The sequence below is a fragment of the Melospiza melodia genome, chromosome 2, assembly GCF_035770615.1.
Source record: "Melospiza melodia melodia isolate bMelMel2 chromosome 2, bMelMel2.pri, whole genome shotgun sequence".
In the NCBI taxonomy this organism is placed as follows: Eukaryota; Metazoa; Chordata; class Aves; order Passeriformes; family Passerellidae; genus Melospiza; species Melospiza melodia.
The window spans coordinates 24,513,233-24,528,394 of record NC_086195.1 but is presented as its reverse complement, the minus strand read 5'-3'; the positions used below and the strand labels follow the sequence as shown (position 1 = coordinate 24,528,394).

At 38.5% G+C, this 15,162-nt stretch overlaps 1 protein-coding gene across 4 annotated transcripts in view; it reads left to right on the top strand.

Moving 5' to 3' along the window:
• Nucleotides 1-13,002, top strand: part of MAP3K7CL (MAP3K7 C-terminal like) — a 36,509-nt gene extending 23,507 nt beyond the window's left edge. For all 4 annotated transcript variants that reach the window (XM_063148080.1, XM_063148083.1, XM_063148081.1 and 1 more), the window contains 2 exons: nt 922-1,037; nt 11,232-13,002. In XM_063148080.1, coding sequence (XP_063004150.1) covers nt 922-1,037; nt 11,232-11,412 — 297 coding nt within the window. In that variant the 3' untranslated portion in view covers nt 11,413-13,002. The remainder of the gene's footprint in view (nt 1-921; nt 1,038-11,231) is intronic.
• The last annotated feature ends 2,160 nt before the right edge of the window (nt 13,003-15,162 follow it).

Below are 15,162 nucleotides of genomic sequence, written 5' to 3'. Positions count from 1 at the left end.
TTTTCTTTTCCTAATAATGCCATTAAGGGAATATTATATTACACACAAGAGTCAAGGTAGGAGGACAGCAAGAAATGCAAAGTAATCTACTAATATTGTGGAAGGCAATTGGGTGTTATTTAAATGGGCAGTAAATTAACTATTTTAAGTGTTTCCTTTTACTTCAAACAGGTGGCTCAAGCTTGCTATTTGGAGTTCATTTACAGTCAATAGATTCATGGCTAATAACTTAAAAATACTTCCTGAAAGTGTTATAACCAAAATGTGACAGTCAAACCTGAAGCCTGAATTAAGATGCATTCTTTTTTAAGGAGCAAAAAGCACCTACATTTAACCAAAATGTATTTTCAAGAATTTTGATGAAATTTACATAAGGAGTCCTAGGACAGCTTGGTTTTATTTGCCATATTTATTACATTCAGGATGCATTGAAAAAAAAGATGATGTTGCTGCAATGATGTCAGTTCCTGGCAGTGTAAAGATGTGTGTGATAGGTCTGATCAGTGCATCAGCTTTAGCATTTCCATATCACTCTTACTGAAAAAGAGGGTGGCAAGGGAGAAATCCTTCTTTGAAAAATCTTCAGGGTATTTTGCAAAGCTGACAAGGAGAGTTCTGAAAATTCTCACAATGTTTGAAGTTTTACATATATTCTTATGCAGGGAACTGTTTTGGGTTTTTTCCTTCTTTGAAAGGCCTTCACTAGGAATAGTTGGACATATATTGCAGTTAAGGGAAAAATTCTTTAGGTATTTTCACAGGAATTTAGATAAATATTGTAACTTTCAAAATATGTGGGGTTTATATTGTATATATTATATATATATATATATACATATATATATAATATATATTATAATATTATAATATTTATATTATTTATATTTAATATTTCATTCTAAAAACTTCTTTTTCTTAAAGCCTCTGCCTCCTTGTCATGACTCTAAGGAATCTATGCAGGTGTATAAACAGCACTGCAAAATAGCAGAAGAGTACCACGAGGTCAAGAAAGAAATTGCTCTGCTGGAAGAAAGAAAGTGAGTAATTTTCCCAAAGTATTTACTCTCCTATATTCTCTTTGCAAAACCCTGTTTGAAACATGAAAGCTTAACACTGTATTTTCTGACCTTCTATACATATATGCTTGTATATGTATCTATACATATATTGTAATTGTGGCCTTCCAGTATCTGAAGGAAGCCTAGGAGAAAGATGGAGAGAGACTATTTATAAGGGCCTGGAGGGACAGGACAAGGAGAATGGCTTCAAACTGAAAGAGAGGGCAGGGATAGGTGGGATATTGGGAAGAAATTCTTCCCTCTGAAGGTGGTGAGGCCCTGGCACAGGTTGCCCAGAGAAGCTGTGGTGTGCCATCCCTGGAAATGTTCAAGGCCAGGGTGGACAGGGCTTGGCTTGGAGCAACCTGGCCTAGTGGAAAGTGTCCCTACCTGTGGCACAGGGTTGAAACTGGGTTATCTTGGGGGTTCCTTCTAACCCAAGCCATCCTATGATTCCATGATTTCATGCCTCTGCCTGATGGTCACAAGTTGGTCATTGCTCTACAGGATCTACTGAGGCCACTAAGGGCTGTCACAGTTCAGCTTTGTGGGTGTCCCTTAAAAGCTTCACTGGCAGCCTCCAGGTCACATAACAATCCAGCTCATCTGGTGTAGGTTCCTTTTCAATTCTAGTTTTTTTCAATAAACATTGCACGCTTTAATGAAGAACAAAATGGATCCTTATTTAGGCTTAGAATCCTTGACAATGTTAGTAAACATGTTTCTGTGAGCTGCTTTGGTTTTGTGTACACTGGTTCAATGTACACTGGCATCTCAGCTGTTCATACCCAAAGTGAATAAGCTGGAGGATTTTTCTCTTGTCTATGGCCTGTACTCACAGCTCTGTCATCTTTTGCCTGACTATTAAATGGCAAAGTGCACTCTGTGGCTGTCAGTCCCTTTCCACAAGAAATCTGAAAAAGAAATTTAGAGAGAGGAAAGACGGTGAATAGTGAAATCTCTGCCCAGCTGACCCTGCAGCTCAGCCAAGTTTGCATCCATGGGAATCTTCAGCTGCAGAAGCAAGAGGGAAACTTGAAATCCTGTAGGTCTTACAAGACAGCCAAAGAACTCCCTGAATCCAAACTATGCAGGGTAAGAAAGTGAGATGTCTTTATCTGGGTTGATGGCTAGAGCCACAATATAGTTATTTTTTGCGTAAAGTGTCAAAGTTAGTTGAAGTTTCCCTGCAAATCCCCTTCCACTGGAAGATCAGTGTGGCACTCAGATGCTGACAGATTAGAACAAAAGCTAAAAAAGATGATGACCAATGTCATGGGAAAATGTGTTTTGCATTTGATTCATATTTGCAGTATTTGCATTTGATTCACCATTAATTGAAGTTGGTCAATCAAAAGTAATTAGTATTTTTAAAAAGATTAGAAGATAAGTAATTTGTTTTAAATTTGCAATGATTTTTCAAATTTGGTTGTCTGATATAAGCTGCTTACATATTTAGCAATCAATTCAGTGGAAACCATGTGTCCGTCTACTCTGAAAATCCAAGCACAATATAAAATATTAAATGATTGTTTAAGTGCTTAACTTTAGTTGTATAAACACCAAAGGTAGGCTTCAATCATTTTGGTTTTAGAGTCTACTAATATAAATCCAATTTTATTATTATTGGCACAACCCTGAATCAGTTATGCCTATTTATGAAGAATGCTTGGAACCCATGAAAATGAGACATTCACATATTTTTTTGCACTTTCTGGAATTAAAAAATTGCTGTTTGAATGCAAATTTTTAATCTATAAATCTGTGGTACTAGCTAAATTAGAAATGCTTCTTGAGAATGGCAGGTACATGCACGAAGTTATTTACCTGAACTCATCAACCTATCCTAATCAACCTCTGAGCCCAGAGGTCAGCCTCTCAGAGGTGCTTATCTTGGATGAATTCAAGGGCTTCAGGCTGGCACTTTCCTTCATTCCACCAGTGGATGTCAACAGTGGAACAATGTCAGGAAGCTTCCACCACTGCTGTCTGTGCTGAACCTGTACTGGGAATACCATGCCCCAGTAAACAGATGTTTGAGTGGCTGTGTAAGGCAACAGATGGAATTATATTATTGATACTTACATGTACTTTCTAATTACATATTTGTAGCCTTTTGTTCACATGCTGTATAGCTGTGAAATGTCTAAACATAACAAATATCAGGGCAGCACCTTTCACACCTCCCATGTGTCTTAATCTGAAAAAGTGATCCTTCAGCACTGGGATCAAGGATGTTTCATTTCCTTACAAGCTGCTGCACTGTGGTTGCCTGATTTTGAGGTTTACTAAGCTGCAAGTACAAATTTAGGATATGTTTCCTCGAGATGTAGATTGTTTATAACTCCTTCCTCCAAGAAGATTCTCCATTTTGTAGTATTTTGGAACGGGTCTCATGCCTTCCACCATTGTGTATCTTTCCTTTCTGGAGCAGTCTGTTTTTATTAAACCCTCCAGAAACCAACTGGGACCTCTTTACCACATGGTTTGGTTGAAATGGAAAGGTGGATTAGAAATTATTAGGACACATGTAAATTTGCACACATGTAAGCAAACAAACCTGAACGTGACAGCCTTGATTTTTATCTAAAACTAGACAGAAAGGGAGTATAAGTGTGGAGGCAAAGGAATAAGCAAGAAGTAAAAGGGAGTTTTGCTCTCATGTTCACTGATTTATGTCTAAAAACATTCTCAGCACTTACAGTAAGGGAGTTAAAAGCAGTTTAGGGACTAGCATATACTGAATGAAGATTAGATTATAATGGCTGGGGTGGCATGCATAAAACAAGTATTGTGTGTGTACATATAAGTGTGTATATATATATATAAATACATGTGTATATTCTTATATATGTATACACTTATATATGCACCTTATAATTGTGGCCTTTCGCTACTTGAAAGGAGCCTGCAAGAAAGATGGAGAGAGGCTATTTACAAGGGCATGTAGAGATAGGACATGGCAGTATGGTTTACACTGATAGAGAGAAGGTTTTGATTGGATAAAAAGGAGAAATTCTTCCCTGTGAGGATGTTAGGGCACTGGAAATGGTTGCCCAGACAGCCCTGGCTGCCCCATCACTGGAAGTATTGAGTCTTCCATTTTAAAAAGGGAAGAATGCTTTAACTTGTCTAAAAAGTCCGATGAGATGCACAAGTTTTTAGCCTCAAAACCAATTAAAATCAAACTGAAAACATAGAGTTGCAATTTCCTAAAATTTGCCCTTGCTGTGAGTTTCTTCTTCTACATTTGAGTTTGAATGTATGGAAATGAAGATTCCAAATTGTCTACTACACCTACTATCTATTGTCTATTTCTCTTAAATACTTTGATAAAATGGACAGTGATCAAGTTGCATCCCTTGTAATGGGAACAAACAGCTTTTATAGTGTTTTTCAGTGTACACTTTTACCAAAGGCAATCACAAATGCTATTGGATGGTATCCTTCCCAGTGCTCCCAACTCCTCTCCACAGATCAATTCTCCTGTGTCATTCCAATGACAAGGCTCACCTGGCAGTTTCTGTACCTGTGGTGCCTGTGACAGTGCATACAGGATGCTGAAGGCTATGACTGACAGAAAAAAGCAGAAAATTGATTGAGCAAATATTTTTTATTTGTTGGCTAGGAGAAAGAAATTATGTTAACCTGAAAAATATCTCTACAGGTATTAGAGCCTTTTAGCAAAAAAAACCAACCAAACAAAAAAAACCAACCAAACAAAAAACCACAAAAATCCCAACAAAACTATAGAGTCAATTCTGCTTTAAAAATTATTTTAACAACAGTGAAAAACATTGAATCTTTTACAACTTTTCAAAGGCTTTTACTTCTGCTTAGCTTGATGTGTAAAGTGAGCATCAAGTACAGCCAAAGTAAAAAGTCAGTGAAGTGAGATGACAAGGGCTGCTTTTCATCAAGGTGAGAACAAACTTACTTGTTCTCTTTTGTGCAATATAGATGGCAAGAGAACGTACTAGGATGGCAGTGGGAGAGAAGATGACAAGTGTTCCAAAGGAAAATGGGAAATGTGAGAGAGAAAAAGAGGTTGTAATATCAAAAAAGGGGAAATCAAAGGACAAAGCAAATAAAGATGGGAAAAGAAGTTACTCAGGAATAAAAAAGGAAGCAAGAATTTGAAAGAACATTGGGTAGATTTTTTTGCTAATTTAATCATAGCTTCGTTTGCTGTCTTCACTCACACTCTTCACATTTATGCCAGCAATACGTGGTGTAAGGGAAAAAACCACTCTGGAATGGGAGACATGATTGAAAATAAAGAAAAGGGTGTGGAAGCGAGAACACACCACATTTAGGGCACAGAATGTAATTTAATTTATGTTCCAGAAACACACACGTATTTCCATAACAGATGGTTTTGGGTATCTAACTTTGGGTGAAAGGGATGAGATGGCTGGTTATTTTGAGCACTTGTTATATTGCTATTACTAGATAATGACCCTGGATTATGTAGTTAAATATTAGAGTTGCCATGGTTGCTGGCTGTATCTTATATTCTTAGCACTGCATGGTTATCTCTTTTTCCTCCCCCAGACAATTCTAATATAACTCTACAGAAAAGATCATTTGATCACGACCTGGTTTAGGATCACTCGTTCTCTTGGCCATGGATATGATTTCTTTTCCTTCTTTTACACGTTAGAGTAGACAGAGAACCATGGAATTGTTAAGATGGGAAAAGACCTTTAGGATTATCAAGTCCAACCACCAGCCCAGCACCACCTCCCTGTTCACCATTAAACTGTGTCCTCCACTGCCACCTCCACATGTTTTGTTAACTACTCCAGGGATAGTGACTCAACCACTTCCCTGGGCAGCCCATTCCAGTACTTTACAAACCTTTCCATTAAAAAGTTTTTCCTGATATCTTATCTGAACCTCCCCTGGCACAACTTTAGGCCATTTCCTCTCTCCCTGTCCCATGTTCCCTGGGAGCAGAGCCCGACCCTCACCTGGCTGCACCCTCCTGTCAGGGAGTTGTGGAGAGTGAGAAAGTCCCTCCTGAGCTTCCTTTTCTCCAGGCTGAGACCCCCCCAGCTCCTTCTGTGGCTCCTGGTGCTCCAGACCCTTCCCCAGCTGTGTTCCCTTCTCTGGACACACTCCAATCCCTCACTGTAGGGAGAGGACCAGAACTGGACCAGAACTCAGGACTCGAGGAATGGCCTCAGCCGTGCCCAGCACGGTGGGACAGTCCCTGCCTTGCTCCTGCTGGACATGCTGTTGATGATAAAATCCAGCATCCCACTGCCCCTCTTGGCAAATGGCATGCAGTGGAGACGACTGCTTCATTTTGTGGGAGCCTTTCCTATGTTTTAGCTTGCTCTCATGACCATAGGACTATTTCTATGCTTTTTAGTCCAGAGGATTTCTCCAGGTACATTGTTTCTTGAGTGACTTTCCCAACACTGTGAAGACAAGTAGTTTTCAGACTTCTACGTACTTCAGAAAAAGATTGGTGTAAACCTTAAAGGCAATGTTTTAGCTCGATAATTTTCCCATTCTAGACCTGTTTTTTCATCATCTCACATGTATGCATATGTTACTTGCCAAATACTAGAAATTAAATTACAGCTTTTCTAATACAAAGAGAGACCTCCTCTTCTAGAGGAAGTGTCCTTGCCTTTGGAAGGTTCTTTCCAACTCAAACTATTCTGTCATTCTATGACATTTTATGGCATCTGAGACACATTTTCATTTATGTTAAAGCAGACTTTAATGGTGTTGGTTTTTAATTTATTAGTAGACTTATGCAAGAACAATCGCCTCAAGACAGCAGTTACCTTACAGGGTCTCATAATTCCCCCTGACAGGAAAGCCATGGCAAATGTGGGAAGAGAAAATGCCCTTATGGCCACCAGTGCACAGCAGTTGTTGGAGAAGTTACTGTACTGCCACAGATGCATGATCCTGAATACCTTGTTCACAATGGGGAAAAGGCAAATCTGAGTCTTTGTATTCTAGAAACTGTTTTCCTTGTGTCAGTCCATCTCTAAATACACTTATCTCCAGGCAGATTTATCTGCTTAGTCTGTCACTTTTCTTTGTATTTATTCCTTGTGAATATGAGTTTCAAGGAGCTGTGTTCTCTGCATGTTTAGTCACTAAGGCCAGAACAAGAGAAATAACTTCCCTAAGACAGTGCTATGTTTTTCTCCTGCTTGTGGTTGATGTGTTTATGATGCAAATCACTAATGTTGCCTCCCAAACCCCTCCCCAAAAAAGAACACTCCAAGTACCCATTACAGATTGGCTCAAAGCTTTGAGTACCTCAGCACTAGTTTGAAAATAACTTATCAATACTGTTAATGTTTAAACTTGGGGTAACCATTAACAGAAAGCACAGATTACACAGTGCTACATCTATTTATTAAGCATCCACAACAAGGTCTAGATGGTGCAAGAGCTTAGCATGGTGTTCTTTAACCTCTGAAAGCTAAGTTCAAATCTAGGATTAGATCAGATGTAAATGTTAGTTACTGTCCTCATCCTTTTGTGAGCTTCCTAAACTACACCATTCATAACATTTAGCAATTCCCTGGTACTCTAATTTTAGATCTGTGGCAGGCTGACAGTATTAGCCTGAAACATCACGCTATCCTGTAAACAGGTGTTGATCCTGATGGGAAAGGACTAAGTAGGTTCTGCTGACTCAGAAGCGGGCAATTTTACTACCTCAGTGCAAGGAAACTGCTTTCTGTGAGGGAGGTCCAAGAGTGTGGACTACAGCAATGAGTGTATTTTGATTTTAATGCATTTACAGTTTGTTTGATAGAGAATCTAAATCCTGGGGAGGGGGGAGAGGAGTTTTCTGTGCTGCTTGAATATTACTGGAGAGCAGCATGAAAGCCAAGCCTGCAGAGAATGCCATCAAATCAGAACTGACCTTCATTACTGGAGCTGTCTGAGTTTGCATGTTGTCTGTCTGTGCCTCTCCTGGCTCAAGTCCAGGAGAGTCAGTGCCATTCCTTTTCAAGTACTGAAAGTTCCCACAAAAAAGGTTTACCTGCTTTTAAGATGCTGATTCCCTACTAGTGGGTTCACTGCATCTCCCTTTCAAAAAGCTCATGAGCGTAAGAAAAGTAAGGAAGAATGATTCTGAATTCATTTGTTTGGACCCTTCTGATTTAACTGTCTGTAATTTGAAAGAGTTAATTTAGCCCTTCAGTCCAACATTACACCAGAATAATTGCAAAGAAATATTGCATAAGTTCTTATTGGGTCTCCAGAGATAAAAGTCTTCCAGAGGAAGTCCAGGGAGAAACAAAAACAAAAACAAACAAACAAACAATAAACAAAAAAAAACCAAACATTGGGAGAGTTGTAAAAATTCATTGTCCCTGAATGTATTTCTCACATGAAATCATTCCTCCATGGTTTCAGGCCCATGAATTGGAGCTGTCTTGCAAGATCGTCTTGGCTTCTGTGAAAACTGGTTGATCTAGAATGGCCCAGGCACAGAGAAATGAACCTGTTAGTTTCTTGCTGTGTTTAAAACTTGTACAGCTATTTTGTGTTAAATGTAAACAGAATTCTACTGAGCAAAAATACGCTCTTGATGTCTTGATGTTTCCTCTCAAAGGCCTGATTGAATGCACCTGTCACCTGGTGAAAGGAAACAGAAGAGGCTTTGCTCTGCCTTACCTCAGTAATATAAAAAAAAGATATCATATAGGAGGATGCCTATGTGCTGCCTCTTTGGCTGATTTAAAAATTCTGTAACAGCTGCTAACTCTTCTCTTTTTTTTTTTTTTTTTCTTTTTTTTTTTTTTTTGGATCTATGGGAAGCACAGCTGGTAGAAATGGCTGTACCAAAGGTCTGTTCTAACTTGTGACTCCTTGAACTGCAGTAACTGTGACTGTAAACAGTCAACTAAACCATGGGCAAACTCTGCTATCAGTGAAAGCTGCAGTAAAGACAGAGGAAGGTTAACCTGATCCTAAATGAAGGCCACTCAGAATTGTTTTTCTAAAAGGCAAATTTACAGTTTTGCTGCTCTGTATAACATAAGTGATCAGCAAACACAGAAATGTTATCTTTTCATGAACACTCTGACCTGTGGGAATAGAATTGCTGATCTCTAGGAATTTCCTGTCTGAAAGCACTGGTCTAGCCTGACAAGTGGGCTCCTTTAAGGACTGCAGTGAAATCTATCCACTGTGAAGGCATGAACAACTTCCCACTGATGATCTACCAGCGCTGTTTTGACATGACTGAGACATAAAGTCACAGGGCTATGAACAGTTAAAAGATTAACTAATCTCTGAGATAGAATGATCAAAAGAACCTTTTAGAAGAGACTTCCTGTAATGGGTGAATTTTTGACTTAAAGGGAAAAAGAAACCCAGAGGCCAGGCTGGCCTGGTGGGTGACTAAGGGGAGAGTAATTAGATTCTCTGTGAGTTACTCATGCCTTCAGCGTGTTTTAAGACCTCTTTTATCTCCACTTGTGTTGAGGTAATTTCAGTTGATACTATACAGGAAACTCCAGCTCCTGGCCAGCTCTGGGAATACAGGGCACTGTGTGACTCCATCCAGAAGAAGTCACAGCTTAAATCCTCTTGTGTCTGTACTTAAGAGGACCAGGAGGGGTCAGCTTTGCAACTCTTCCTCAGCAATAGGGCTAAGATCTGAGTCTAAACACATTATAGAAACATATATAGCTCAGATTCAGTGCCCACTACTTACTGGATTTGTTTGTAGTAGAGAAAAGGAAACCAGGCGCACTTCACAGAACTTACCAACCAACCAAAATAAATAAATTTTATTTATTTCTAAATCTAACCAGCCAAACAAGAGCACCTCACGCTCTTTCAGTGATGCCTGGTATTGAGAGAAAAATAAATTGTTATTCTTCTGGCAAAGTATTAGCAAGTCATCTCTAGGAACTTGATTCTCCACCATGAATTGTGCACTCAACTCTTACTGAAATTAGAGATCACAGAATCATGCAATCAATAGAATAGTTTTGATTGGAAGGGACCTTAAAACTCATCCAGTTCCAATCCCCTGCCATGGGCAGGGACACCTTCCACCGGGCTGGTCCAAGCCCCATCCAAGCTGGACTTGAACACTTCCAGGGATGGGGCAGCCACAGCTTCTCTGGGCAATCTGTGCCAGGGCCTCACCACCCTCAGAGGAAAGAATTTCTTCCCAATATCCCATTTCCTGCTCTCTTTCAGTTTAAAGCCATTCTTTTGTCATGTCACCCGTGTCAAGAATCCCTCTCCAGCTCTGTTGGAGCCCCTTTTGGTACTGGAAGGGGCTCTAATGTCTCCCCAAAGCCTTCTCTTCTGCTGAACAGTCCCAAATACAGACACATGGAAACAGCATTTTTCAGGCTTGCTCACTGAACAGCAAACCAATCTGAGATTATGGAAGCTTAGTCTTTTAAAGGTATGAAAAAAGTGTATTTTATGATTGGCTTTGTGCAGATATTAAAATGAATATTATATGTGTAATGTTCAAAAGTTATGCTGTATGAATTCTCTTAAGTGTTAAATATAGTTTTAGGTTGTAAAAAAATGTTAAAATAGAAACTATGCTATGTAGGATACTTTTTAAAAGAAAGGACTTACAGCAAGATAGCAGCCACAGGACACCTAAATCTTTCAGAGAAAGAGAATTTATTGCTCTTCATCAGAAGAAACGAACTTCTTCCTTGACTAGGATTCAGAGGAAGAAGTTGTCACTGACCAGACAGAGTCCTTTCTTAGAATGGAATTTATGCATCATGTATGAGGTGTATGAATATGCAACAGGCTATTGTTTTTAAGGGTTAATCCTCTGTTAATGTGTGTCCTTTTTCGGGCTTATTTTGCCCAGAAAGAGGTACCTGAACTGTCCATAACTCTTTGTTCCTATAGTCTCATATTGTCCTAACCCTAATTGTCCAAATTTTTATTACTCTAATTATATTGCTATTTTTATAACCATTTTATTACTATTAAAATTTTAAAAACAAGTAATTGGCATTTTTCACAAAGGTAAAAAACAGAACTCTGAAAAATTCATTTTCTATGTCCTCGTTTCACACAAGTTCAAGTAACAAAAACTAAGTTCACAACACACAGCCCACCTTTGACCTAACACAGGACAACAAATTTTTGCCTACTGCCACTTGTAATAATTGGGATTTTTTTCATAATAATCAGAAAGGAGCTGATTGCCAGGCTGGAGCAAGTGGAGAAAGAGAGCATGGATGCTGCTCGGCTGGCCAAGGAGTACGCACAGCTGACAGAGGAGAACCGGACGCTGAAGCTGGCCCAGACACAGTGCGTGGAGCAGCTGGAAAAGCTCAGGATACAGTACCAAAAGAGACAGGGCTCCTCATAACTCCCAACCAGCTCATGGGAGGCACTTCTTACAGGAATGGAAAACAGATTTTAAAATAAAGATCTGTTTCATATGTTACAACACTTTACTACGGATGCAGAGTATGTAGAAGTCTGAATTTGATTTAATGCTTGCCACCCAGTAGCTTAATATAATGGATATTTCATCCATTATATAATGAATGTTTTATTTCAAGTAACATAATTGAAGTTAATCTGTCCCTATTATATGTTCTAGTGGATCAGGTTTCTTTTCTAAACATATTTCTTCCAATTTAAGAAGATATGGACACACAAGAAAATTATATAAATAGTGTTGGAAATTTGGATCATACTAAGGACTGGGACAATGTTAATATATGGAATACATGTATGTTAATCTTAGTTTGGTAAATTCTTTTTAAATTATTTTCCTCATGCATAAAGTGTTTGGAAGTTATCTTGAAGCAGATCTCCTCACTAGTAGAAACCATACTCGATGTCAACTTCACACTGTTGTATAAAATCTGAAAAACTGCACATTAAAAACTGAAGTAACAAAATTATTTTTTATCAAACAAGTGCACTGCCAGTGGTAATTTTCAAGTTATAAAATTAAAAGGAAACAGATGAGATCAAACTTTCCTGCCTTAAGTGTAAAGATTACTTGAGTGCCTTTTTATTGTACTTTTAGGCATGCAAGAAATGAAAAATTAATATAAGAATCATAATTTCATCATACTTTCAATTGAGACTATGTCTGTAAAATTATTGTAAGGCTCTTTTGTTCTTATTTTCTGGTCTATTTTGAAACATAAGTGGCTGTAAGTAGGGACAGGAGTTCTGTGATACACAAATAACTGGGAAGTAAAATGTCAGTTTTACTTGCTCTATTTATCCCTGCATTTTCTTAGATCAACTTTAAAATCTTGGTTATACCTCCATTTCTATCCATAGAGCAGTTTTTTTCATTAAAAGGAGATGTAGAAAAGCCCTTTTATGTTCTAAATGTTCTCAAATCACCCTGTATTTTAAACTCTGCTTGTCAGATGCTGCTTGTTACATCTTCATGAGCTTAGAATTCAACTTAATGTGTTATTAGTACTGGGTCTTAGTAATTGAAAACTATGAAGTTAAGACTTGCACCAGGACTTTAGCTTTGATTATTATCATTAATCTGCCATGAAAACAGAACTTCATGTTAATCAAAAAATTCCTGGCAGCAAAGGGGACAAAAAAAGAACTACAAGCTGCCTGTAATTTATCTGTGCTAACTACCTACAGTATTCCCTGCAGCACAGGTGGGAAAAGTGGCTCTGTGATACTCCAAGCACTGCAGCAGGAGAGCATGAAGAGGTAGCAGGAGAGGACAACCTTGTTTCCACTTCTCCTCCTGAGCCACCAGGGCAGTGTCAGCATCCAAACTTGGCACTGCTTCCTGCTGTACCTGGGATATCACCACTCCTGAGGCACGGGCTTCCTGCTGGAATGCTCCCTGAGCAGTTTAATACTGTATTTATTCCTCTTATTATCTGAGGATCCAATTTTCCTTGTACTTTGTAGAAAAAAAAACATAGTTAATAAAAACCACTTGGAATATTAGGCCTGGAAATGCTGGAAAAGTCTTGAAGTCTTGTTTGAGTTTTGCACTGTTGGGAAACATAACTTGAAGAGAAATCAGAGCTTTGCTTTGAGCACAGAACACCACAGAAGTTAGAATTACCCTTTTTTGCCTGTGTTTGTGTGTTTTGAACAAGAGAATTCTCATTTTAAAATAGTTTGTCATTTTAGTCAAAGGTTTTTCCATCTAGCCTTGAAAAACATCATGCAGTCAGATGATTTCAGTGAATTCATTGAAAGCCATATAAAGTACATAAAATTAGTTTATTGATGGACTATCTTTGGATGCAAATGGATTAGACAGCAGACCTTTACTTACAAATAACTGTGTTCACCTTGAAATTTTCTATTTAAGTACAGTCACCATGCTTTAGATATCAGAAAAATTACAGACCATATGCTGGGAGAAAAACCTGAGAGAGAGCCACAGTCAGGTGGAGGAGGAAAGCTGGACCTCATTTGTGGCAATCAGCTCTTGGAGAATAGTCATGGAATATGTTTTTCCTAACCTGTAGGTACTGACCAGTATAGAAGAATTCAAGAAATATTTTACAGGTGTGCAGATGCCAAATTTTTGATGTGGGCCAGCCTACAAGCCTGGATTAATATGAAATTCTTAAACCATCCCAAACTAATTTAAGTCAAAGATTTATATTCAACTTGGACTTTAGCTATGTGCAATCAAATTTTCCTCCTGCTTTTAGTTATGGTTAAAGTAAAAAATAACAGCTTTGTATGAACATATTTGCCTGCATGCATGCTCATGAGCCTGAGAGCAGGAGATCAGAGAAATTGTTTCCCAATACAAATGAGTAGAACTGATACAGAAGTACCAAGGATGAAAAATTAGTGTATCTTGAAAATTATTTTTTTTAATATTTGGGGAAGTGGGATTCAAAGGCAGGAAGGTAGGGAAATGGAATTTTCCAAAAATATTCATAGGCAAGTTAAATTAAAATGTAGCATAGTCTACATCATGCAGAAAGTCATCCAGGTGTTGAAAAGAGTAAAGGTAGCTGGAACAACCTTCTGAGAGGTAACTGCTGTATCTATCATCCATCTCTTGATTTGTTTATCAAGAGCATAATAGTGAAAAATATTCTCACATTCAATAAGTCTCCAATTTGGACATGCTGCATTTTTCTCTAGATACAGTGGAGCTCTGCTGACTAAATAGCTGAAATTAGGCTTTTAATAAAGTATTTATCATATTGATCCTCTATTTTCCATGTAGGCAATATGGTTTGTGTTCTGATTGAAGTGATCTGCATGTTAGGTCATGTTGTATCTATCACACTATAAAAACAAGTTTTATACAATTACTTCACAGATGATTTTAGAAGCTCAAAAACTTAGAAGCCAGTTTTTGAAATCAAGTACCAATGAAAGGTTCAATTTTATAACATGTGACTACAACCTGTGAGAACTGCAGCTGTATTGCAGACAAAGTGTATTTCTTGCTGTTATCCAGGTTATTCAGGTTAGCAAAAGTAAGCATGCCACTACTATAATAAATTCATTTTCTTCAAACCACTTAAGGCACAGTGAAGTACATGGGATTGAAACAAAAACAAGACCTGTGCTTTCCATTTTCTATCATTGCTAAACAACTTCCTTCCGTCGTAAAGAATGCTGAACAAACTCAATTTAAGCTTCCAGTTAGCAAGGATATGACTCATGCGGGCTTGAAACAGCCAGAGCCAAGGGTGACTTGACGCTTGGAACGTCTGGAAGATGAGGAGATGTGAGTTTGAGTTCGCTGCCTTTTTAAAAAAAAGTTTCCCTTTTCCGGATTATCTCTATTCTGTCTGATTTTGTGAATTAATGATCTTTGGAAGTGTGTCACCTCCCACCAGAGGCTTCCATCATCCAGGCCTTTGTAAAGATTACACACTGTTACCTGTGGGGACAGGTGGGACAGAGAGGTGTTCTCAGCCTTCCTTTGGGTTGTGTGCTTGGGGAGCTCTGCCACGTGACTCTTTGCTGCTTCATCTGCAGTCACAGGACACCTTGCAGAAATTAGCTGGTCACAGTAATAACCACAAAGCCACTTGGTGGTGTTCCCTATCTAAAATTCTTTTACTGATCAACGCACAAAGGGGAAGCGTCTAAAGGAACAGGAGAGATTTGTGTCACCATGATATTTTCTGAG